Source organism: Saccopteryx leptura, chromosome 7 (genome assembly GCF_036850995.1).
Source record: "Saccopteryx leptura isolate mSacLep1 chromosome 7, mSacLep1_pri_phased_curated, whole genome shotgun sequence".
NCBI classification, from domain to species: Eukaryota; Metazoa; Chordata; class Mammalia; order Chiroptera; family Emballonuridae; genus Saccopteryx; species Saccopteryx leptura.
In genome coordinates this window covers 93,239,655-93,266,996 of record NC_089509.1, presented here as the reverse complement: position 1 = coordinate 93,266,996, position 27,342 = coordinate 93,239,655, and the positions used below count along the sequence as shown (strand labels likewise).

Here is a 27,342-nt window from a genome sequence, read left to right as displayed (position 1 = left end):
CTGAAGGTGAGATTGCTGAGGTTTAAATCTTGGCTGTATCTCTTATAAGCTGGCAAACTTACAAGTGGTGAATAGCTTAATTTCTTCGACCCTCAGTTTCCTCATGTATAGAATGGGATAAGATAATAGCATGTGTCTCGTATGGCTATTGAGAGGATTAAAGAAGAGAATGTATGTAAAGCCCTTAGTGTCTTATATTGTCCAGCACAAAATGAATGCTTGATAAATATTAGCCAATAGCACATTTCCCCAGGACTTGTAAAACACTACCATCAGTCAGGTTGGGTGGAATTGGGCCATAAGTCTTGACTCAGGATAACCATTCAAGGTATATTCTCTGAAAAAATAACATTTATTGTCTAATTTGCTTGTATATAACATTTTGTATATCTTTGTGAGAAGGCAAATATAGGCATATCATGAGGGCTTGATTCTACCACCCATATAGTCAATAGAAAAGCCAAATATGTTTTCAGAGAATTTGAGTCATGGTGAAATATGCACCATATTTTAGTGGTGCACAAGCTTGAGGCTATTTTTCTATACTTGGTGGGTTGTGGTGTTTTGTCTGAATCCTTTGGCTTTCTAATCAGTGACACATTGCTGGTTGAGGAGTTAAGCCTTTAGTGTCATCACTGATTATTAAATGAAAGACTGGCTCCAGAAGGTGACCTGCCTCTAACACTCTAACACTGGTTTCTAACCATCTTAGCTAGAAACAGGTGATTGCAGGCCCTTTCTTCACCAGGGAAGTATATCTGAGCACTGAGTGTTGATAAGAGCCACGTTGAATAAAGAAGGATTTTTGTTTGGAATATTTTCCTAATCACTATAATATTTTATAGTGTAAAGCACTATAAAAAGCACTGGCACAGACACCATCCCGCTTCATCTGCACAGTTGTCCTGTGAAGTCAACATTAAAGAAGGGATTAGCTCCCTTTTGCAGAGGAGGAAAGTGAGACTGACAGAGTATGTAACTTTCCTGAGATCACGTAGTAATTGGAAAAGCTAAGACTTGAACCCATGTCTTCTGATATGTGACTTTACGTGTATGTATTTTCTACGAAACTGTGCCTGCACACAAGACATCATTTATAGAAGCTTTGGCGACCTTTCTGAATAAAATAAGTGAGATCAAGATGTGAAATAATTTTTATATATTACCAGTTTGGGCCATTTAGGCATGTATCATTTTCCTTCATTGGTTTCTGTTACCCTTTGAATTAATAAGGACATAAATGAAACTATTTATGACAGAGACCCAAGCCAACAGAGTCTTAAAGTAAATGTAGGATTTTTTTTCCCTTTCACATAAAATTTCAGTCTCTCAGAAAGCTGTGCTTTGAAAAGCTGTCAGAAACTCAGACTCTTTCCGTCCCATTGGTTGCTCATCCTTAGATTTCTACCCCTTAAGGCATTGCCCATATCCTCGCAATTCAAGATGGCTACCCCCAAGCCTACTTTCTAGGAACCTAGTTTTTATGCAGCTATAAAAAAAATACAGCCTGAGATTGCACTTGTCACTTCCACTGCCATCTCATCAACTAGAACTTAGTCCTCTGTCAACATGCAACTGCAAAGGAACTGGGAAATAGAGTCTTTATTCTGTGTGGTAATGAGCCTAACTAAATCTGGGGGGTCTCTTATTATAGAAAATGGGAGAATGAATATAGAAGGACAGATGGCCATTGCTGCTATGCTCTTAGTCTTAAGAACAGTTTCTTTTTTTACAGTCAGCCTGTAATGCAGACATTTTCACATGAAACACTTGACATCTGAAATTCTAAATATACAATAGTAAGGAGAAAATCCTACTTCATTGCAAAATCAAATTAACTGCATGAAAACTAGGTTCCTGTGGAATGCAAGAAGTTTTGAATAGAAACAGTGTGTATCTTGCATTTTGGGAGAATAGTGCGTTATTGGAAGAATAAGTTGTTGGATATTAATAACTCGACAGAGTTAGCACAGGGTCAAATTCACCACATCTTAATATTTCTTGCATTCCTCCCCAAAGTGTAAAGTTACATTGCATTGACATTTTTGTAACAAGTTGAAAATTTAGTAGAAGAATGTAGAGAAAGAATGTAGCTGTGGGTTTAGCACTGACAAAATTAGGACTGTTTGAGGTTAGAGCTATATGGGCTGACAGATTGCATGAGGGTGTTTCTACATATGTGGGTGTCAATATGTTTGTGCTGAATTGTTTGCAGATTTGAGGGGGAGAGGGAGCTCATGTGTGTGTTAATGTGAATTCCATGGGTGGCTTTCATCATTGCATTTTCTTCTCATTTATTTTTTTATTATGGAGCAGCAGAAAGAGGATGTGGGAGGAATTAGGTTGCAGTGTTTAAAGAAAGGTTGGAAAAGGGCTAGTAATATATGCATATGTTTGTCCAGTCAAGTTATCAAATGTCTTTGGCATGTCTCTAACATTCTAGTTTGGGAACTACTAAGGTCATTAAATTTGGCCTTCTGTCCTTGAAGGCCCCCAGGTGTGGCTCTTATAAGCTCTCCAGTCCATTCTTGAAATTCCTCACATATGCACTTTTCACCTCAGCTGTGATAAACCACCGACTCAAATCTCTTGAGTCTTTGCACATGCTGTTCCTTCTCCCACAAATGCCCATTGCTCCTGTCCCTGGCATCCTTCAAGTTTCAGTGAGACTTATCTCTTCTGTCACGTCTGCCCTGATGGTTCTACTGCATCTTAGGGTCTTCTACACATCCATGCACATGCATTTACCTGCTGCAACACGTTGGGTCCTGTGTTATTTGTATACAAGCATGGGGACTCCTCTGATGCAGGAACTTTTTCCTTTTACCTCTAGTTTCCAGCAGTGTCACTGCTGGATACCTATTAGAACCAACAATTAATGTTGATTAAATCCAACTTGTCACACTGGCGAGGCTGTATTTTCACCATCAGTGAAATAGACTGGAAGTCTAACTATTTGACTTTTCCTGTTCACCCGTGATGAGGTGTTTTGGAGATAATGCATGTTAGAGTTTATGAATCTGGAAAGCGAGCTGGTAATGAAGCTTTTTGTACTGTTGATTTTCGATTAACCACCCATCTCTTCATTAGGAAGCATCATATTGAGTGTATGTAGTGTGCCTAAGCCTGTGCAAGATATTGTGGGTGATGACAAAGAGGCAAGTGAGAAAGCATCTAGCCCAGTTCCTGGACACACATTGGTTATTTCATCATATTTTGAATTGGAGTGTAAGATGTTGCAGATTAAAAATTTCAAAGTACTTTCCATGTAATGCGGGTGGGGAAAAGCAAGGCAAGGGATAAAGGCAGAAAAAGATAAATATCTCTAAGAAATAATAAATAAATGGCCAAAGGATAAAAACTCAGACAAGGCTGTAGTTTCCTGACCAGGAAGTACTTCAGGCCAGCGTGACATGGACCAAACAGATACATTCTGAGTAGAAGAGATCCTAGTAAGTGGAAAAGGCTGGGGAGGGTTCTTAGGGACCTTGGAGGGTGAGGGGCTTATGTAAGGAGTGGGGGGTGGATAAGAGTAGAGAAATAAGTGAGGTGGTTTTATGGACATCTTTTCCTGAATACATAGACAATGGTATGTGAAAAGCATCTATCTTAGGTTATTATTTGTCAGAATAAGAAACTTAAGATTTTTCTTCTGGGTTATTCTTTTTTTAGACTTCATAACTGGGTAAGGTACATTACATATTTAGGTTGCTTTAGCTAATGGTGAAATTCATTCTTTAAAGAAAGTGTTTGATCACCTTGGAAGAGAGTTATATAGACAAATTGATGTTTTCAACCTTGGCTGATTTAATATATGCCTCTAAGAATCTCTAGGTAATTGGATCCTTACCTATTCAGGCTGAATGTTAGCTGGTCCAGGGGAGGGCCCAGCTCTCCGTCACTATGTAAATTATCCAATTTGGGCTTCTTGGGGATCAATAAAGTTACCTTTCTTGGCTTTTTAATTTTAGGACAAATTGCCTTATAAAATATTGATATGCTTAGCCCAGTTCTTGACCATCTGCACTGATATGATCAGGGAATAACAATTAAGATTAGCTTTAGCTTAATCAGAACAAACTCAGGATGCTGAAGCCAATCATGTGGTAGCTTCCTAAATCAGATCTGAGGTAGTTTTGGATTCTTTACACCTATGGACTTTTTTTATACCATGTATATATAAAAAACATTCAAAACAAATTAACCACGATGCCAGTAAAACATTCGTTTCCCATATATATATATATATATATATATATATATATATATATATATATATACACACACACATACACACACACACATACACACATGTATATATATTATGATATGTAGCAGAAAGGTAACTTTGAATCCTAATAGCAAATGAATAAAGTTTATATTTTCCAATTTTTAATTAGCAAAAAGAAAAGATCAGTGCACCTAGGACAATAATTTGGCATTATCAGCTAATGTGATATGTGCCACTTGATGACTAGCATGGGTACTGGATCAGGGCAGCTTTGATTTAGCACCCCCCCCACACTGCCCTCAACTGGACTCCGTGCCCCTCCCTTCCCGTGACTCCCGGTACCCAGTCCTCTCACACTGCTCTCAGGCTCCCCTGAATCCGCCCCAGTGGTGTCTTTGTCTTACTACCACACTCCATGAAAGAAGAGTACGTTTCTGGCTATACCCACTTGAAGTGTACACCTGGGTTGCCAACTTCTGCAATTGATTGCATCTTTGGGGGAAGGGTTCCCATTCTGTGTTGGTTTATTTCTGAAGGGCAACTATTATACTTCATTAGAGAATCAACACTTTCAGAATGGCTTGGTGATACTTTTGATAATAACTTAGCTTGGTACATTTGTGAAGCTGAAGAAACATTTCTTGATTCCTGAAATTAAATTCTTAATAGTGATTTGATGATTGTGATAGTTATGGACTATTCCTGCATATGTCCCCTGCAGTATGGATATCTTTACATTTGAATGCAAAAACTAGATTGACTATGAGTTTAAAATTTATATTTTTAGTGATAAAACTTCTTCCTAAATATATCAAATTGAATTGTGGGAATCTGGCTTACGAAGTAGTAAGTACCTTTACTACTAAGTAGAAGAAACATCTTATATATTCATTTCAAACACAGTCATATGGTATAGTTGTCATCTAAACAGGAAAAAGATGAATGTTTTAACAACTTCTTTCTTCATATTTAGTATACTTAAATTTTCAAGTTGACATTAAACTTTCTTTGGCATTATCCCTAAAAAATTAATAAAAATAATTTTTATAATTAGTCTTGGACAACAACAATAAAAGCAAATTTAAGAAAAGAATGAAAATAAAACAAGGGAAAACATTCAAAACAAATTAACCATGATGCCAGTACAACATTTGTTTCCCCTAATGGTCATGTTTACCGATTTCAGTTTAAGAACATAATGCTTCAGGTTTTAAGTGAGGTTACAATTTTTGAGAATTGCATTTTTTAAGAGTTGTGGGATTTCCTTTTGCTCTGTTGGGGTGGGGTTAGTTGTACCTCACCTACCCCACTGAAAAGTATTAGAGTACTATACAGTACTCTAATTTTTATTTAAATAAAAGATCAATCTGACTTTGAATGTATTATCATACTCCTTGGCTTATGGGAAACATTCTATTGTATCTAAAAACACATGCATTAAAATCACAGGTTGCACATTGCAAAAACTTTGATTGAGCACCTGGAATGGTGGCCAGTTTTTATGACCAACCAATCCGGTCTTCTTCCAACATTTCAAATAGATTCACCAAAAATCAAACACTTCACTTGTAAAAGAATGTTTTGGAAATGTTAGCAGTCATTAAAAATGGAATATGGCCCAAAGATTGGTTTAATCCCGTGTATTTTCTGAGAATGCTTCCCAAGGCAAGGGGGGTGTGAGAAGTGGTTCACCCTGACGCTTGGGCTCCTGTTTCAGCCTCATGCAGAAGCCCTTTTGCCCTTGCCCAGAGGTGACGGAGGTCTCTGTCCCGTAGCCCTGTCGGGCTTTCTTCATGCCTGCACACTCCCTTTCGATATCACCATTATTGTTCAAACACCTCTCATCTGTTTGAGACTTTGTAACTGACCACCCACCCTCATGTACTAGACTCCACTGAATGTTCCTAACCATAAGGAAGCAGAAAATTCTTTTAAAGTTCTTCTCCACACAGGAACAAAAACATCTCAAAGAAGAAGTTAATTGACTCTACAAAGCCACATTGCTATTATGTGGCAAAGGCAGAACTAGAAGAAACTGTTTTTTGGATGATTTACCTGGTTTTTTTTTTTGTTTTTATGGCTAATCCGTTTTGAACCACTAAAGCAGTGATTCAAGCTTTAGTGGTGCATCAAGGGAGGCTTACCCAGCGGTCCGGTCCTGCAGAGTCTCTGGAATGCCCTCGTCCACCTCCAGTGCACAGGCAGGTGCGTGGGGCCTGGCGTCGCTTGTGTGCAGGCAGGAGGCTTTCCCACCTGGCAACTCGGATGCAGAGACCCTTTCCTGTTACTTTTAGTCTCTAGCAGTGTCACTGCTGGGTACGTATTAACCAACAATTGTGACTTGTGGTGACGCAGTGGATAAAGTGTCAACCTGGAACGCTGAGGTCGCCAGTTTGAAACCCCGGGCTTGCCTGGTCAAGGCACATATAGGAGTTGATGCTTCCTGCTCCTCACTTCTCTCTCTCTCTCTCTCTCTCTCTCTCCTCTTCTCTAAAAAAAAGAATGAATAAAAAAAATCTTTAAAACCAGCAACTAATGTTGGTTGAATATGGCTTGTTACACTGAAGAGGCTGTATTTTCACCATCAGTGAATTAGACCAGAAGTCTTAAGTACTATATTTGACTGAGTTTCCACATAGAAATGTATTTTAAACCAGTGCTGTCCAAAATAGAAATATATTCAAGCCATTTAAAATTGTCTAGGAATCACATCTTTAAAAAGTAAAGAGAAATAGACAAAATATATACAAAATATTATTTCAACATAAAACCAATATGAAAAAATTATTAATATAGTTCTGTATTAATAAATTTATTATTTTTACATACTTTAAAAATAATTTTATATTTACATGCTTTAAAAACTCTTGTCTTTGAAATCCAGTGTGAGTTGTATATTTACACATACTTAAAATCCATGCACTAAATTTTTAATGGTTAAAGCTAAGTATAGTTTTATGAAAATAAGAGTATAAAATATTCTTTATATTGCTTCATTTTTTAAATTTTTAATTAGCATTAAATTAGAAGTTCAGTTCTTTTGTCACTTTAGCCCCATATCAAGGGCTCATAGCCACCTGTGGCTGGTGGCTCCTGTATTGGATACCACGGTTGTCAGCAGCTGTGGGGCTAAGTCACATACTTTCTCACTTGTCTCCGTACTCTGAAGTAGAAGCAGCGCCTCGCTGAGGATGCGATGCAAATGTTTGCTTCCATGTTTTTAAGCAACCATTATAAGGTGGTGATACAGGCTGTGATGACTTCACCCAACTTCAGCCAACTACTGTCTTATTAGTTGTTTTAGGAATAAAAAAATAGAGTAAATGTTTGTATGTTCTGTAAAGTGACTAGTTCTTTGTGCAGATTCAACAACTCAGGTCTGCGTAGGCCTTTGGGTGGGCAAATCATGTATTAACCAAAAAAAAAAAAAAAAAACACCACATGATACATAAGTAATAAGTACACGTTCTACTTGTTGCTGTAGTTATAAATGCTTTTGAAATTCTGGGAAATAAAGCCCTGGTCTCATTTTCCATCCATCACCTGATCTAAAAGCCTTGAGAAATGAAAATGTTTAAGATTCAGATGAGAACTAAGAGGAGCTCTGAGACCGTTTTCCAAAGCAGTGTTAAAAACTTCGGGGCATTGTTTAGTTACAGCACATACACACGAGAAGAGATTGCCGAGTGATGGAGTGATGCTTACCGCTCACTCTTTTTCCAGCGTGAAGAAAGCTCAGTGACATTTTCTCTCTCAGTGTCCTTATTCCCCAGGTGGCTTTAGTTCTGCAGTGCTGCTGAGCATGCTGTGAAAGCAAGTAGTTGATGGGTCTTTGCTGATTTCCTCTGGACACTCTCAGAGGCAATATAAACCCATTACAGAGTATTCTTCCTCCTTTCCATTATGCATTTTCATTTCCTGATCTGCAAAATTTCAAGTTTCTAATCCAAGTCCTAAAGAGACTAGGACCTTGACATGCCCAGATAACAGAAATCTAGTAACCTCATTCAAAATAAAAATAAAAAAGAAATAGATAAAATTAGTTTTAACAGAAAGCTGGGCATGCCAAAATCCTAGGTCTCCTTCGAAATTGGATTAGGAACTTGAAATTTTGCAGATCAGGAAATGAATGCAGAAAATTTGCATTAGTGATGTTTATTTTCAAGGGACCTTTAAACCTGGAATGCGAGAGTCTGACACGTGTTCATATTTCATGCTACAGTCTGTATTTTAAAGGCAAGTTTACCCTGCAGTACATTTGACATATCTCCGATGCTCTCCCAGCTGTCTTCAGTGAGAGCCTTTACTAATGACTTCCATAAAATGGTGCACTTGGTTTCCCAGAGGGCATGTTGCCCAGGAGACTGGGGTCCCAGGTGTCTGATGAAGATTTCAGGAAGACTTTCAGGATATTGTTTATTTTAGGCTTGGGAAGATAGGGAAGAAGTGGAAGTGATCTTTGATTGAACGAATATTAAACCCATTATAGAGTTCCACATTTTTGTCCCCACAGAAGAATGGCCAGGTTTAAACAAGCAAGCCAGCAAACATTTTCTACTTTTAAGCCAATTCAATACCTAGAATGAGAGGGGCTGAAATCACATGGGCTGTCCTGCTTGCCTATGAGTGGTTGGGTCTTTGTTGCAAATCAGGGTGCTTTATTCACTTAACATATTCTGCAGCATTGAGCTAGGCCTTGCTTAAGTGCTTTTGGTATCACAGTGGGCAAAACAGATGCCAGCATAAAGCTTATGCTTTAGTAGGGAACATAGACAATAATATGTACAAACAATATGCAGTCTGATTTTAAAGTAATGAAGTAACATAGAGGTGACAGGATTTGCTGTTTTATAGAAGGTGGTGAGATTAGGTCTCTGTGGAGGAGGTAGTTGAGTAGTAATACGAATGAAGTAAGAGAGCTGGAGTATTCCAGGCAGAGGGAGGAGCAAATGCAAAGACCCTGAGGTGGGAACATGCGAGATAGGTCATGCTCAACCTGGAAGGGTGAGGTAGGTGAGGTGATAAGAAAGGTTCACCTGGGGCCTTATATGCTTTTGACTTATTCTAAGAGTGATAGGGAGCCATTGGAGCACTTAAATTTTAATTTCTTCTTAACCTCTTTCGGGTCTTAAACTTACTTGGCAGTCTAGTGAGGCTTGTGGAACCATTTGCCGAATAATGTTTTTATGCATAAAATGAAATCCAGAGGATATCACAGAAACCAATTATATGGAAATATAAGGACTAAGGTCTCCTGTAAAGGACACACATGCTCTGATTTACATTTTCAAAGGATTGCTCTGACTGCTGTGGATAGAATAGACTGAGGGCCCAGGGTGGGCGTGTGAGACCCGGGAGCTTGGAGCCAAGCTCTGTTCGTTTACACACCACAGAGCTGGAGTCTGTAAAGTGGGGTCGTGCACCACTGCTTTCTGAGTGCAGGAAGAAAAATTTATAACTTCTATTTATATTTAATTAACCCTAATTTTTTTAAAGCCAATCTAGTGGGTCTCTCCATGTTTTGTTTGTTTTTTTGTAAATGTATTGCGTAATAAATATCAGAATGCATTCATTAACCCATCAAAGAGAAGGCTTTGTTTCATGTAACATTTGCTTCATTTATGCACATACATGCATATACATGTCCCCTTGTGTGCTGCAAATTCCAATGTAAAGTGTATTTCTTCTTCTATTTTTCAATTACAGTTTACTTTCAATATCATTTTGACTTGGTTTCAGGTGTACAGCACAGTGGTTAGACAGTCATATACTTTACAAGGTGGTCTCCCGATATTTCCAGCACCCACCTGGCAGCACACTAAGTTATTTCAGTGTTGTTGACTATATCCCCTATGCTGTACTTCTTTTAAATGTCTATGTTGGATGTGTGTTTTATAATACTCTAATATTTATATATTAGGACATGAATAAATCTACGTACACCAAAGGGTATGTAGTTTTGTTTTGTTTTTTGACAGAGACAGAGAGAGAGAGTCAGAGAGAGGGATAGACAGGGACGGACAGACAAGAATGGAGAGAGATGAGAAGCATCAATTTTTGTTGCAGCACCTTAGTTGTTCATTGATTGCTTTTTCGTATGTGCCTTGACCGTGGGGCTACAGCAGACCGAGTAAATCCTTGCTCAAGCCAGCAACCTTGGGTCCAAGCTGGTGAGCTTTGTTCAAACCAGATGAACGTGCACTCAAGCTGGCGACCTCAGGGTCTCAAACCTGGGTCCTCTGCATCCCCATCCGATGCTCTATCCACTGTGCCACCGCCTGGTCAGCTTTATGTGTTTTTGATCAATCAAATTTGATGGTCATGATGAAGTAGAGAGAATTAACCTGTAAGAAACTAACAAATGACACATTGGCTCAGACCACATTGCATGTCAGAGGCCATTTTGTGGGGCAGCATGAATTCCTGCCTTGATTCACCCTTGCTAAATGTCAGTCCTGTTTCTCAAGTCTCCTTAATTCTTTTTAAGAGCCCTCATTTGGTTATAAATCTATTTATACCTGATTAGACCTGATGCCACCACTGAGATGACATGTACACCCCCAGGGTTAATTTCCAGATAGGAAAAGAAATTATTGACATTCCTCCTAAAATTCAAGTCACCCCGAAGAGTGAGTTTTCCTTGTAGCACTGTGAGCTGTGGGCCCTGTCATACTCCCTCGTCCAACCTCTTGTGATGTGCCTGCCTCACCACACTCCTTCTGGACTGGACTCCTAATGTGTAAGCCTCTCTCTCATCTGCCTTTTTCATATAGTATTCCTTGAATATTTTCATCCACTCTTGAGGCACAGTGAGTTGAAAGGTAGGCAATATCCCAGGTGCCATGTTGTATAGTGCTGTGAAGGTATGACATTTTCTGTTCTATACCCAGAAATAGTATCTGGAGTAGAGCAGAGGGAGAAGGGAGGGGGAGGGAGATGAGCAGATTTTGCATGAAATTTGCTCCAGTTGTGGCTGAACTACCTATTTCTTTTTCCTCCCTCCCTCCCTCCCTCCTTCCCTCCTTCCCTCCCTCCCTCCCTCCCTTTCTCCCTCCCTCCCTCCCTTCCCGCCTTCCTTCATTTCTGAAAAAAGAAACTTTCTTTTATAAAGAAAGAAACCCAAGGCTTTTATAAAATGAGAAGAAATCTCCAAGGTAGGCTGTTTGAATGAAAACATTGTAAATATAGGTGGTTCCACCTCAAGATCAAGCAATGGGTGCTAACTCCATGCAAAATAAATACTGATAATTTCACCTACCTGCTTGCAAGTAGAAATTGGTTTACGGAAGTGGGTCTAGAACCCGGAAATGAGGTCAGCCTAATCCTACTATTTCTAAACCCTAGATATGAAGTCATATTTCCAATTCTTTACATTTTTTTCTGCTCTTTTGATTTCTTAACTCTGCCTGTTTCCAGGCATCACTCCTTCATTTGGCTGAGTTTCTCCTTGTTTATTTTAAACTTTTTATCAGTGAGAATTTTCAGAAATAGCAACTTGTACATAAATTAATCAATGCTGGAAAAATATCTTGATGAATCACTACAGTATGACTTGGTGAAACTGTCAGGGTACAGGAGGGGCTTGTCCTCAGTATGGTTCTGGGCAGCACCTAGCCGTAAGCAGGGAACAGCGTTAGTGATACAATTCAGAGTCAAGTCAAACTATCTGTAGTTGCTGTTTACACAGTTGCCAAAGGGCCACTCAAATGGCCACTGGATAGGACATAGTCTGTGCCAGAATTAACCAAGAACCTACATTATTTCCTGGGAAATAACGAAATCCTTGATATTATTTGTCAAAATAAAACAAAATGGAACTAATTTAAAAAAATCTGCCAGGTGAAAAGCAAAGTTTGAAAAAAACAAAACAAAACCCCAAAGACATCCATTTTCATCTCTTTCATTTTCTCTCTGTCCTTCCTGTGTCCTTCAGAATGTGGTTGCCTGTGACGGACGGGTTAGTTCGATTGTGGGATTGATTTTGGGGACTGGATATCTCTGCTTATTGCTGTAGAATGTCATAGGATTTTTGGATACCTCGTTGCAATTGGGCTGTGTTTGGTCCCCACGGTTCCAGGAACCTCCAGTTTAACCTGTATTTGAAGAGTTTTGGAGGTGGAGGGCATTTTGAATTTCTGAAGTCTTTGGTGCCTCGTCTGTTTGTTGTTGTTGTGCATGCTAGATTTCCTGGAAGTAACAAAGCCTCGTGGGTAATCAATAGCATTACAAAGGGTGCCCACCTGCTACTCTGAGAGGGCACTTCTCTCCCCAGCTGGGGTCTCTTACTCCCCTTCAGCGTCCCACTCATCCATAGCTGATCTAGAGCCTCACTTCTTCCGATCCGCTCTCCATCAATATACTGGGGATGTATTTAAAGCTTAAACAGACGATATTTTCCAATACTTCGGTTGCCCAGAGTGACTCCAGACCCAGCAGTCTGGAGCCTGAGCTCTGACACCCCGTTAGACCTGTCCCCTCAGGCCCTCTGAGCACTCGAGTGAACTGGGGAGGAAGGGGAGTTCACAGTGATTGGATATGTACCCGGGCCAGGCTCAAGGAGTATGTCTTCTACATGACCACTTAGTTAAGCCTCATGATAAATGTGGGACACGTACCCCCCCCCCCCCCCACATCGGACACTGCTCACAGTCTGTAATGAACTCAGAAAGATCCCAGGTTGCTAACTCCAAAGTCGATTTGACATCTCCCCTCTTCACCTTCTGTTCAGCGGGTACACTTTTCTAAAATTTTGGCTTCAAGGATCCAGAGGTGAACTTTTAACACTGCTCAGGGGTTCATTCATTACTGGCTCCCAAGGCTGAATGGGCTTCCTCCTGCGCTCCAGCTCTCCTTCATGTCTCCTTGGTTCCCTTTCAAAGACGTGCCTGCGTTCCTCGTGCCTCTTCTCGGGATCTTGTAGAGCAGTGGCTCACTAGGGCACCGATTTAATGACATGAAACTTTCAATCATGTTTGGCTTGATTCTAGGTGATACAAATAAAGAATTGTGGTCACTTTGTAGTCACGCTTAAAGGGGAGAAAAAAAGGTAGAAAGAAGAAAGTGAGTCAAGTATAGTCCTGGGCAATGTCTCCTTAAGGGCTGCCGAGTGAAGGCTGAGCCGTGAAAAATGGAGGAATAATGGGGCAGCCATAGATAGTCCTTTGGTACTTGTGTAGCCTGAAATTTGGGGTTTGGCAGTTTGCAAGTTATGTGAATCTTCCATGTGCCAGGCACTGTTCTAATGAATAGATAGATACTACATACTCATTTACATATTAATTTATCCTCTCTAACCCTTGGAGGTACATACTATTATATCTCAGAAAACAGAGGCAGAGAGAGGTCCAGTTACTTAGACAATTAGAAGCAGAACTGAAAAAGGTGGACTTCAAAGCCACTGACCACTATGCTAACCTGCCTTTCAGTTACAGGGCTCAGTAACTCGTGACTTCATGTGGTTTTCAAGATTTTTCATCTTAATTAGAACCAACAAACCATACAGTTGGAAGGGTAAATATTTGTCATGTTTGATGACAGACATTGATGGGCTTAAAAAAAAAAAGGTCTTAGGAAAAGTCCTGTACTCTCTTTTCCACGTCCCTCCATCTGTATGTACTGTGAGAAAAGGTCACTTGAGAATGAGAGCTCGAATTTCATGCTTTTAAGCAGCCTCACTGTGGCTAAACCCCTGCTCTACAAATTGGCTTTAAAAATATTTTGTAATAGTGTGTATCCTTCTCTAATATGAACACTCTGAAGTCATTAACTTGTGGATTTCTTAAATAGGACTTTGTGACTGTATTTCACACAAATGCCAGGAATTGTCAAGTGGTTTTTGCTTTGCTCTCAGATCGTAGCCCTTTCTCGTGACTGCCCATCACTCACTTACTGGAAGGAGCAGTGGTTTGGGGAGGCCTGGGCTGTGGGCCCTGTCAGGCAGCTCCCTGGCTACAGTTTGGGTGGGGGAGGAGGCTGAAAAAGCTGAAATGGTAAATTACTGTAGGTTCTGGAGAAAAATAGATTAGAAGCATTTGTGGTTCAGATGAAAATAGCACATTTCCTTTCTGCTTGGACTGGGGGGGTCAAAGTGCTCCAGGGAATAGAAAATAAATAAAAATTGATCCCTCACCAGTTGGAGGAAATGCTCTGACTCTGGAAACTGAAACGACAGCTCCAGATTTGAGGATCTTGTGAAACCACTTCTGAAGGTTAAAAAAACAATAACAACCCAAATACTGGGAGACTAAAGGAAATGTAATGTACAGTGTTTAGGAAATGTATTCTTTCAAGAATGACTTATATAGCCCTTTTCCAAGACTGATAAACAGGTAGCAGAATCTGATCAGGCGAGTGGCCATTTTGTTCCTATCACTGACTGTGGTCATTCCATTTCTTTTTGCAGGTGAGAAGCCTTATAAGTGCTCATGGGAAGGGTGCGAGTGGCGTTTTGCACGAAGCGATGAGCTCACAAGGCACTACAGGAAACACACAGGTGCAAAGCCCTTTAAATGCAACCACTGCGACAGGTAAAGAAACTTAGAAACTAGCGGACGGGGAGGGAAGACGGTGGGTTGGAGGGCGGGCTGTCCATGTGCTTGTGGATTCATCACATGCCTCTCTCACAGCATCTCCAATCTGGGGATGCTATGTACTTCTCCACCAAGAAAACCGATGAGATAAGGGTGCCTTTTTGCATGTAATGCAGAGATAATATGAATTCTTGTTTCAGTTACACAAATATTTACTGAACACCAGCTTTGGGCCAGGAACGTTAGTCGCTGGATAGCAATAAGACACAATTTCTACCCTCAAGGAAATGATGAGACAGATCATTTTAGTATAATGTGAAAAGTAATAGGATAGAGAATGGTTACCTGTAGCTGCTTCTTTTGATCTTTTTATTAACATCAATACCATTTTCGCTCATCCTTAATAACGTGAAAGAGCAGAAAGCCTGCTTAGTGGAAGGATGGTGAGTTATAAGGCTTTCCTCTGAAGTATTAGAAATGAATTTACTGAAGACGGTTCCCATTCTTTGGGGGCTGGCACCATCCTTCCTCCTTTGAAAGTAGTCACAAAGGTCTAAAAGATGGCTAAGCTTTGAGAACTTATCCTGTAATTCAATTTCCAAACCTTCAGCATTTGATAGTGGAAGAAAGAGCACGTAGCAGCAGATACTACACAAGTAATAGTATCTGACAGCCTTGGCATTATCAACCAATAAAGCCCGGAATGGAGACTGCAGGCCAAGGTGAAGGCAGGATTAGGTTTAGACATAATCAAATAACGGGCTTGCATCTGAGCGTGTTATCCTTCTAATCCTATTTCTGTGTTTAAAAGGAAGCTTAAGAAAATTAACCATCTTTTTAATGCAATACTAAAGGTCTCGGTTATGATGAGAAAAATGCTTCTAATACGATAAAAGCCCTGAAAGCCTCAGGGTTCCCCGGCTTGGCCAGCCGCTCACAGGATGGCAGGAGGGGCGTGCAGGATGTCCACCGAGGTCTGGCTCTCCTTGGGAGGAAATTTGATCGCTTTCGCATCCTGCCTGCCCGGTCCCTGTGCCGGCCCCTCCCCTCTCCAGGCCTTCCTCTGGCGTGGTGTGTGTTTGTTTGGAGAGCAGGTCAGGGGTGGCCAAGTCACATGTGTGGCCAGTTGGCTTGGAGCTTCTTTAAGATGCTTATAAAGGAGCATTCATGTTTTTCCTCTTTTTTTTTTTCCTTCTTCCTGAAGAGGCTATTTTCCTCTTATCTTCATTCTTCAAGAACTAAATAAAGCCCCCATGCCTTCTGGAACCCAGCGATAACCTCCCACCCAGGGCTGAGGAAGTACACTTCTCAGAGCTATTGTCCCTCATTCCTTTGGAGCTTTCTTCTGCTACCCAAGAATACAACCTGTTGTTTATTTCTACCCCATTACCTAAATGTCCCAGCAGCTCTTCCATGGATTATACTTCAGGCATGGTTCTCCTTGTTTGACAACTTCCCCCCACTCCCACCTCAAGTTTATTCCTCTCTAGCCCTGGCTACTAATAAAGAAGCAACATAGATGCTGAGTCTTTGCCCCAGGAGTTTGAGAAAGGGCATTATACCCACTCTGTGAGTTGTCAGAGTGTATACAGGAGGTGCACACATTAATCCCAGCCCTGAAGGGCGGGGGAGGCTGTTACTTGGAGATTGTGCATTGTGGATCACCTTCATCCTTGGAAATGGACAGAGTTCTTCTGGGGAAATTGCCAGTTAGTCTTTCTTTCTTAACATCAACTGACTTATTGTGAAATTTACAACTGTGTAGCTGTTGACATATTGGAATTAAATCTGATGGTGTGCTTTAGTGAGAAATATTTCAAACCAACTAGATAATTCAGTGAAGGCTATGTCAGAGATGGGCAATTTGGTTAGTCTTTTTGCTTCATCAAAACATAATATATTTTGCTTCATCAAAACATACTATGGTTTCTGGGGCTAGAAATTTTCTAGGCAGATGGTACAAGTTCTGCAGCATAGTATTTGGGAGAGATTATGAATAGCTCAAAGTCCTGTGGCATTGGCCAATCGTCAGTGCATTTTCAACAATGTCAGAAATGAGGGGTTGGACTCTCATCAGTGTCTTATGACAGGCAGCACCTTGCCTTTCAACTGCAGGGGCTGTGCTAAGAATAGCGCAGTTCTGGGAGGTGGCATCGGTAACTGGAGTGGGTCCAGGGCGGATGAAAGGAAAGCTGGAGCAGGTGGGGAGCTGGTGTTCCTTCGAAGACTCTTACCTTCAGAAGCAGAGGGCATCTGTAGCCCTGAGCAGGACACCGGATCCTCCTGGCACCATCCTGTGTCTGAGCGTGAGAAACCTACCTCTTGCCTCTTCTAATTTGAGCACTCGGACCCTATTTAGAGGCTAAGCTGGGATTGGGGTTTCCTTTTCTTAAAGCATGGACCATGTATACTTTTATTTTGCATACAGGCTAGAATAAAAGATACATGTGTATGTTTTGCTAACATTTAAAATTTCTAGAGGTCATAAAAATCTGTATTTCTGGCTTTGTCTGGAAAAATCAGATGATCTAGTAACGTGGTCTCCTGTTCCCAGGGACCAGGGGCCATAATTTCCTGGAGCCATTTGAAATGGCCATGTGACCACTAATTTCTCACTGTTCCCACCACTCCCTGTGGTCTCCCAACACGAAGGCAAACTGTCAGCTAACATGGATCACCACCACACTTGCTCTGTTGTGCCCTTACAGAGAGCAGTATTTCTTCATAGCCACACCTTATCTAAAGTGGAATCACACAGTGCTGTGTGTTTCTTTTTCTTTTTCGCCTTTTTATTGAATTTATTGGGGTGATGCTAGTTAATAAAAAATAAATCAACAAACAACAAGTGCTGGCAAGGGTGTGGAGAAAGGGGGACCCTCGTGCACTGCTGATGGGAATGAAGGTTGGTGGTATAGCCACTGTGGAAAGAAAGCAGTACGATTTACCTCAAAAACAATTTTTTAAAGTACTGTGTGTTTCTTACACTTGATCCACTGCCATGTTTACTTTATCTGCCTTCCCTGAAGACATTGGGCTTTGGGACTCCTGGCTGCAGGTCTGGGCTGGGGACAAATGCAGTGAGGTGACTCTGTCAATTCCTTACCGTTGTAAACCGTGCCAGCCCACTGAGTGACCAGTGGCCAGAGGATGAATCTTGTGTCTCAGCCCCTCGAGCATGAGGCTGCTGATGGTGACGAAAGGCTCTGCTTCCACTAGTGACAATAGGTAGGCCATTGTTCTGCCGACTCAGCACAGTTATAAGCCAGGGAGACTGCTACCAGTAAGGACCTCCAAGATCTTGGGCAGATTTCGATCTTTGAGTCAGCTCGCTATAGGCGGTAAGAAACACCAGCCATTGTCAAGCCCTCTGGGGCCCTAGAGGGTTGCTGTTGGCTTAATGCCCGCATGACTTTAGTGTGCCTTTTTCGTAAGCAAGAGAAACGACCATAGGGGTTTGACTGGTTCTCTGTGTTGAACAAATTTCAATCATTAAGGACCTTCTTATTTAAGGTCATCTGCCTACTGTCTAGTCATAAATACCCTCTGGGGGTATATTACCCTTAGAATTATTTGATTCTGCATTTTTCAATGCTGAGTTTATCTATTATCTTTTATTATTCCTATGTAGAGCTCAGTAATAAATTAATAAATATAAATTAATCATGGATAAGTATCTTGCTGGTGTATTGAATTTAAATAAAAACCTCAGTGGAGAGGGCCCTAATCTCATGCTAAGTATCATATACTTCTTAGAGTTTGAACATAGAATGATGCTAGTTTAATTCTGGAGGGACACAATTATAGTTCATATCATGTTAAAGATCTGGTAGGTTTTTTTCCATTTATTTATTTTTTATTTTTTTCTGAAAGAAATGGAAGGCTTGCACATATATTGCTAGATACCCAGCACAGAGTAGGCACCTGGTAAAGGTGGAATAGAAGTCTAGAACATATACATTACTGAATGGTTATTGCAAGTGAAGCTGTGTATCAAGAATATTGTTTTCCTCTAAGTTCCCAGAATAGCAGAAGGAAAGGAAAGAGGCTGTGTCCACTGCTAAGCCTTCCCCTTCACTTCCTGCCTGCTCAGATCCCCACAGCTCCCTTCGGAACAGGCAGACCACCTCATCTCTGTTTGGTTGCCTTCTCACAGACCTTTACTAATCAGGCCTGACCAGACTAACTTATGCACTAGCTTTCTAGTTGCTGCCATTACCACTTGCCACAAATTTAATGTCATTTTCATCTATCTTTACAAATGGATTATCTAATAGTTCTGTAGGTGAGAAGTCCAACACAGGTCTTACTGGGTTAAAATCAAGGTATCAGAAGGGCTGCGTTTTTTCTAGAAGCTCTAAAAGAGAACCCATTTCCTTGTCTTTATAGCTTCTACGGGCTGACCCCATTTCTTGCCTCCTGACCCCATTTCCCCATCATCCAAGCTGTCAAGTCCTTTTCATGCTGCCAGTTCCTCTGCTTTTCTCTTTCAATTCCCTCTTTCATTTTTAAGGACCTTGTGAAGACATTAGTTCTGCCCAGAAAATGCAGAATTATCTCCCTCTTTTATGATCAGCTGATTAGCAAATTCCATCTATAACCTTAATTCTCCTTTGCCTTGTAACCTAACATACTTACAGGTTCTGGGAATTAGGTGTAGATTTGGAGAGGGGGAACCATTCATTATTATACCTGCTACATACTCCTTAAATTTACATTTCAGCCCTCCCTTCTTCTCGGCTTGAAAAGCAGGTGTGGCTAAGAACCTGAGATTTGGAGTCAGACTACTTGGGTTCAAATGTCAGCTTTGCCTCTTTGTGATGAATACCTACCTCATCTGGTTGTGGAAATAAGAATGGTACCTTCTTTCGAGGCTTTTTGTAATGATGTTAACTTTAAGGAATTACCTGAAGAAAGAAGTTTTCAATTTAGATCTTCTTTCTCTAGGCTGTTGGGATAAAAGGAGAAAGAGAGGCAGGGAAGTGGGAAGGGAAGAAAAGAGATCAGGTAGTGGACACTACTGAGTGTACCTTCCGGAGATAACAGAATTATGCACATTAAATGCTGAATTCCCTGCAGGCTATATTGCTTTTCTGTGTACCAATGGCATTGAGTACTTTTAAAGAAAATTGATTTCTGTTATATAGAAAATCAAATCCCCAATGGCATTCTGATGGTACTCAAAGGGCTAACCCAAATATCTTGCTCATTCTAAATCGGAGCCTGAAATAAGTTGGTATTAGAACTGTTTTTATTCAACATGTTACTGGATTAGGATGTTTTCTACTATTCTTTTCCCATTCTTATATATTTTTTAAATTTTACCCTTGTTCTGTTTTACTTCGTTTCCTTAGGGTTCTATCCTGCACATGTACCTGTTTAAGTAGTGAACACAGTGTATAGAGAATGTAGGGGTCAGGGAACAGAGTGGGGTTTTTTGTTTGTTTGTTTTTAAAATAAACAAACACAGGGAAATCCTGCACTGAACAAGAAAGCTTGCTAACCTGAACAGGACAACTCGCTAATATCCTAACAAGAACTTTGAACTGTGGAGGTTTCTGGGGCTCAAAGGGAGCCAGGGAATGTTCTCCCAGGAAGGAGAGTGGCCAGTTGTAGGAGAAGAATCCAGAGGGAGAGCACACACTCAGAGCTAAGCTTGACTGCTATCTCCTGTGCTGACTTCACTGGGATTCTCGCCAGAGCCTTAGATTGGAGGCTTCAGGGATATGGAAATGCCCACTTTATTAGTTAGAACAGGCGTCCCTAAACTACAGCCAGCGGGCGCATGCGGCCCCCTGAGGCCATTTATCCCCCCCCACACACACTGCACTTCCGGAAGGGGCACCTCTTTCATTGGTGGTTAGTGAGAGGAGCACTGTATGTGGCAGCCCTCCAATGGTCCGAGGGACAGTGAACTGGCCCCCTGTGTAAAAAATTGGGGGACCCCTGAAAGATACAGACACCAGATTCAGACTAGTGTTGGCCTTTAAGGGTATTTATTAGCTCAGGTAACTAAGAACAGGATTAGGTGTGTCTTTGGGCTTGGCTGGATCCAGGTTCTCAGATGTTGTCATCAGGACTCTCTCTCTGTCATTCTATTCTCTGGCCCAAGTTTTCTCTCCTGACTTCATTCTCAAGCAGGCTATTTCCCACATGGCAGTGTGGACAACCAGCAGCTCTAGGCTTCAATCTTAGTAGCTTAGCAGCCCCAGTGGAAAGAAAGCTTCTTTCTTCCTTTAGTTTCATCAAATGCCCCAGGATAGGCTCTCGTTGATCTTTATGGGTCACAGGATTTACTTAGTGGATCACTATCGTCATAACTTCAGCCTTAGGAGGAGGGTCAGCCCCATACAACTAGAATGCAGAGGAGTTGCTACCCAAGGGAAAGTCACATTGGTGATGTTATAAGAAATGAGAAGGCGTGAAGATAGCCACTGCATCTCCTGTGAAGGTTGGGAAGACCCAGTGGGGAGCCTTAGGTGCCAAGAAACAGTGTAAAACAAGTAGATTTGCAGGTCTACCTGGGATCTCAGTTCTGTCCCTCACTAGCTGTGGGACCCGAACCTCGCTTTCCTTACCACACATACACAAAAGGGTGTAGACTCTTACCATGGAAGGTTGCTGAGGACATCACTGGGGTGATGCTGGGGAAGCACCTCCCACATGCCTGCATCTTACACCACACCCAGGAAACGCGAGCTCCCTCTTCATCGTTCTGTCGAGATGAATTTAGTGTCTGTGTAGACCTGTAGGTATTGTAGGCAGTGTTTCTGGGCTTTCGTTGTGAAGCTCAAGACTGGACTTTGGGTGCGGAAATGTTAGAGTTCCACCATATGTTAATACGGGCTAATCATTCACAGAGTGTTTGTAGTATTCAGGCATGACGCATGTTGTTTCCAAAGCATTTGCATATTTATTTCTTCTTTATTAATGACAATTATGATCATAATAGTTAACATTCATTGAGATCTTCTTATGTCCCAGGCAATAGTTTAAGCAATTTGCATAGGTAGTCTTATTTAATCCTCACAACTAAGCTATGAGTTAAGTGCCCCGATTATCATCACGTTATGAAGAAGTAATTAAGGCATGGAGAGGTTAACATGCTTGGAGTCACACAGCTGTCGGGAGAGCTGGGATTTGAACCCAAGCAATCTCCCCCCTGAGCTCACCTTCCTAACATGCTACCTGGTTTCTCAGTCCTTACGTCCTGACTCTCTTTAAGGGAGGGTTAATCATTTTCTGAGGGGTGATGGAAGTTGAGTTTTTTGCCTGGAGCCCTCTAATATCCTTGTTGTTTATATTTCCTAGGTGTTTTTCCAGGTCTGACCATCTTGCCCTCCATATGAAGAGACATATCTAAAAATCCTGAAGGCCAGAGTTGCCATGATGTCGGCCGTTGTCCGAAGGAAATGCCATGAGGCGGGGGCTGGACTTCAGGCAGGGACCCGTTGCCCCACAGAAGAAAGTTCTCACTTCTAAACCTCTGTGTACACACACACAGACACACACACACTCTCTCTCACACAGGACCCCCACCACCACCACACACACTATCATGCATTCAGCTCTATTTAAAATATATACGTCTATCCTTCATGCCTTGCCCTAGCCAGATGGTAGAAGACAAAGAAGAAGGAAACCGGGTGAACTCAGCAAGGCAGACTGGCTGCTCACTTCAGCACTATTGGAATTATTTCCTGCCGTTGCCAATGGAAATCAGAGAAAATGGATGTGACGTTGCTGCAGGTGGACAGCCGTAAGAGGGGCTTATCTCTAACTTGCTTCTCAGTGCAACTTGATAGGAGAATACAACGTCTTAAAGTTGCATATGTGTAGCACTAACGTTTCTTTTTAAATAGTTGGGGGAAAATGACCTAGAAAACCAAATTGCAGTTTGGTAGCCAAAATTAACTCCTGGTTTATTTGTCCTTTGTGTTTGAAAAGCCCTACTATTCCGTGCGTCCAACTTCCTCAAAGAACTGTTGATCGGTTTTGGTTCTTCTTAGTACCATTGAGATCTTTCGAGTCGATACCAACGGCCTTAGCGGCGACAGGCTCTGGAATAACACCTTACACCTTTCTGGCCTGCATTTCTCTAGACTTCACTCTTAAGGGAGGAGTTTTCTTTTCTTACTTTTTGATCTTGCACACCATATGCACTAGGGATTCTGGAAACTTCTAGCATGACTGCAAAGTGGCCAAGAGAATAAAGTCCTTGATGATAAATCACAGTCTATCCCTTGAGCCTCACCTTATTGCCAGTGCTAGATTTTTTCTTTTTAATCTCTCTGTTTTTTGCTAACGAAAACTTGAAAGGCTTATTTGGAAGCTTAAATGTTTTATCTGTTCTCCATGGACTAAACCTCTCCAGGACTCTCTCAGCACCTGGATGTCCGGCTCTCGAAGCAGCCAATCAGATGGGACATCACAGTTCTCTCCTCCCCTTGAGGCGTCATGACCTCAGCTCATAGTGGTCAACCCTGTGCTGTGTGTCATTGCTACCCTGTGCCCAGTTTCAGCGTAGATGCCGCTAGTCTCAAAGGGCAGCTGCACGTTGAACCTAACTCTGGGTTATGACCTGACAAAAAGCCAAAAATACCACTCTTTCCTGGGGAAAACGGAAGATGCCTCCCAAGTCTAGTGGCTTCAAAAAACATCATCCTCTCTTCCTCTCTCATACCCACTGAGCTCATGTTACTCCACTTGTTAAAACACACAGTTCAAAAATGCCGTTGTGGGAATGAAGGGTGGACATTTAAGGAAAGGGTTGAGATGTTTCTCTCGTCTGTCTAAAAGGAGAGATGTATTTCTAATTTTTTTTTTCTGGCTAGGCCCATCATGACTTGTGACCTAGAGCACCCAGGATCAACAGAGGCCTCACGTTTACTCTGCAGACTGACTCCAAGGGGGTTACATTTCTTACTTTTCATCCCACACACACTTCCAATATCGGTCTCTATCTACCCGCATTCCTAGCTAGCTGGCACTGGCCTCAACTCCAAAGACTGCCTTTAGGACCATTAAATGGCCTATGCAAGCAGGCGGGGTGGTTATTAGGACAGATTGTATATTTTGTATATTCTGGGACCATCCCTTCAAGACACGTCTAAAAAAAAAATGGCATTTGGTCCGCACACGGTTGCTGCTCCTTCATACCAGCTGGCTCCCCTCCTGCCCTCCTCTGACTGTCTGACTCATTGACTGTTAAAAGGCCACCCCATACCTAGTTGGGATGCAAAACTGAAGCCTTTAAATGGAAGTAATAACATAAGAAACACAAATACATTTATGACAGCAACCTTCAAGATCCTTGGCATTTGGTTTCCTCAGCTTTCTGCAACCTTTGATTTCACTGAAATGTTGAAACTACTCATCTGAGGGTAAAGGAGCTTTCTTGTCACAAATGTTGTAGCTGCCAATTGGACACGTGGGGCATTCTGAAGTCTGGCCCTTAAACCTTACTTTCTCTTTTTCCTTTTTTTCAATTTAGACCAAAAAAACTAAAAAATAAAATAAAAAAAAACCCAACCCATAACAAAACAACAACAATAAAAAAACCACCCTAAAACACATACACACAAAAATCTGCCCCTTTGCTGGAGGCAGTTATGTATATGTTAGTTGGAGGGTATTTTAAAAAAATCAGTTTTATTCCAAAGATTTAAAACTAGACATGACTTAGAAACAATTTCTGGAGCACTGCTTGCTGACAATCTCGTAGTTCTCTACTGCATTCGAGTGCATTTCACGGCCAGTCCAGCAGGGCGTACCACGGGGTTACATTTGAATGTGTGGTGCATCATTTCTGGATGAAGGATGTGGGGGGACCTTGAACCTCAGCTGTATTTAACTGTAGCGCCTCCAGTCAGTGCACTAGATGAAACTTTAGACACCCCACATTTTGTTGGTTCGCTCGTTTCCCTTTCTATAGCAGCCTCCAGCACGAATGCACGCACACATCAGTGATGGCATTTGCCATGGCTGCCACGATTTACAAATGTTCTCTCCCCAGCTGGGGCTGCTCTTGCCTCTTGAAATGCTATTATTAAGGGTTTATAATACTTAATTTAATTTTTGAACTAACCAATGCAAGGCTCTATTAAAAAGAAAGTTAAAAAAAAAAGAAGAAGAATGCAAAAAGAGTAATCATTGCTTGTTTGCTCCCTGTTGTCATCTGTGGTCTTGAAAAGATCTCATTTGAATGTGGTGGAACAAAGGTCCTTTGGTCCTCATCAGTGTCTGAACTGTTCTGTAATTCCTCTCTCTTTTGTATCAGTGAGGTCCTTTGTAATCTGCTCCTGACCTTTCTCAGAGCAGGGTGCGCTGAACCGTGATGGTGGGGCTTGCTTGCTTGCTTCAGAGTCATTCGTTGACTGTGAGAATTGGCCTGAGAACTTGGTGGGTGCTAAGTGGATGGCTTGGAAACTCTTCTTCTCTAGCCCAGTTGACACCTGTGGATGGTAACCAGTCCTGACCATGGGAGGGGGGTATAATCCCAGTCATTCTGGAAATGAATTTGTGATAGAATGCCCATCATCTCCAAAATGGCAGAGATGATTGGTAAGAGCCTATTGGAATGAACAGGCTTTCCTAGAAATGACCTGAAAATATTTGGCTCCCAAACGGACAGGTTATTTAAAACAGAGCTTTAATGGACATTTGAAATACATCAAACGGCTTTCTCATTTCAATTGTTACTTCCCAATGTTCCAGGGGCTCCCAAATTTGAAAGGATAGCCTGGCCTAGTGTTTCTTGTGAGTGTCTTCTCACACACATGTAATCCGGGGCTCAGAGTTCCATGTAGAGAACAAGAGTATTTCTAAGCCATTGACAATTTTGACAGTTTTCTTTATTTCAAGTTGTGCTTCTTTCTCCTACCACCTGACTGTAAGTCAAAGATGTGGAAACCTGAAGTGCTATGCTGCTCCTAGCTACTGGCCTCCTGCCCCACTAAAGGTTAATCCGCCCAACTTAATGCCTGGTGGTGATGACGATTACATCCAGAAAAAGAGATGTTTGGATTCCATGACAAAGCTGCATTTTATAAAAATATCAGAAACCCCAAAATGAACTTCATGCTGACCATTTCCTTCTCCTCCCTACATGCTTTCCCTTGCGAAGCCCTTCAAATACCCCAACTCCTCCCCTCCTGTGCCTCCTTGTGCCCTTTTTACATCTTTTATTGCCTGATTCTAACAGGGTAAAAAGACAGCCAACCTCACGCATGATTAGCAGAACTGATTCCTATTTTTGAAAAAAATCTTCTTTGAATCTAAAAGCCAGAGAAGATTTTTTTAAGGATTTTAGTTTGGGATAAGCTTCCAGATAAGCCATGTCTATTTGCATCAAAGGGGAAATCAACGGGACATTCAGGGCAGCTCATCCAGCGTGCCCAGAGCGTCCTGCCTGTAGCCCCCACTTCTCAATTCTATGGCAGAGTCGGAAAGAAAGACACTCGAGCGGCAAGATCAGCAAAACCTAGTGATTTGTTTTATTGGTTCAAAATGGTCTCCTCTATGGAAGGCACTTGGTAAAATAATAAAATGCAGTGCAAAGTGCTTTTGTCTTTTGCATGAGTTGGTTTTAGGAGGAGGAGGAAGAAGGTAGGGAAAGTCAGAGATGTAGCTAGCACATTGAACTACAAAGATCAGGTTCATTGTTTCTTTTTTTAATAAAAATCTTATGAAGGCCAGCATGTCTGCCAAAGTTTTGCACCCAGATCTTTGCCAAAGTGAATATTCATTAAGTAGAACCTGGTTGCGGAAGCTTTCCCTGGCTTCTTCCGGAAGTGGCCACCTGCCAAGCGTGGGGTGGGGGCAGGAAGAGAGAATCTGCTTTCTGAGTCTGGATTAAATTTCGGTAAACATGGTGATATCTCAGTTTGAAAACGAGAGGGGCTGGCCTGAGCATACATCAGTGCCTCTTTGATGGCCTACTTTCCTCAGTGAGCCTCATTGAGAATACTTGAGATGGAACAAGAAAAATGTGTCTGAGGAAGCAAACACTGCTCTCAGTGTGAGATCCCATGACTGACTGCCTGAGGCTTCAGGGTTTTCTCTGGCTTTTAACACTCTCTCTTAAACCTCCTCTGCTGGTTCCTGACAGATCCCAGAAAAGGGGGTAATAAAGCTGCAATTAACTTTCTTGTGTGCACCCTTCCGATCTAGTACTGTATTCTTCAGGTGTTTTGCATTAAAGTATAAGTCCTCGGGAAACAGGTATTAAAATGGAGAGAGAAATCCTAGGCCATCGCTTCACAAATATCCCAAACAAGATACTCTTCAAACAGGGCTCCCTCTAAATGGTCATGAGGGAAGGTTGATCCGTTCTTTGTTGGGGACTGTTTATACAATTTTTTTCAACTGTGAGCTTTGGAATTGTAAATTGCTTTGACTCCAGCTTCTGTCTACTGCCATAAAATGGACCCCACGTCAGAATAATGAGGGTGGTATGCCGCACACACCTCGAAGTGTGCGTGTGTACCTATTGTACCTTCGCAGAAGGAAAACAGGCTACAGACGTTTGAGAGGCGTAGCCACCAGTGCCTAATACCTTTCTGGAGGGATGGATGCTTATAATCG

General features: G+C 41.6%; 1 protein-coding gene across 3 annotated transcripts in view; it reads left to right on the top strand.

Moving 5' to 3' along the window:
• Positions 1 to 24,421, top strand: part of KLF7 (KLF transcription factor 7) — an 88,161-nt gene extending 63,740 nt beyond the window's left edge. For all 3 annotated transcript variants that reach the window (XM_066346676.1, XM_066346674.1, XM_066346672.1), the window contains 2 exons: positions 14,634 to 14,757; positions 22,069 to 24,421. In XM_066346676.1, the coding sequence (XP_066202773.1) occupies positions 14,634 to 14,757; positions 22,069 to 22,106 (162 nt within the window). In that variant the 3' untranslated portion in view covers positions 22,107 to 24,421. The remainder of the gene's footprint in view (positions 1 to 14,633; positions 14,758 to 22,068) is intronic.
• Positions 24,422 to 27,342: the final 2,921 nt, after the last annotated feature.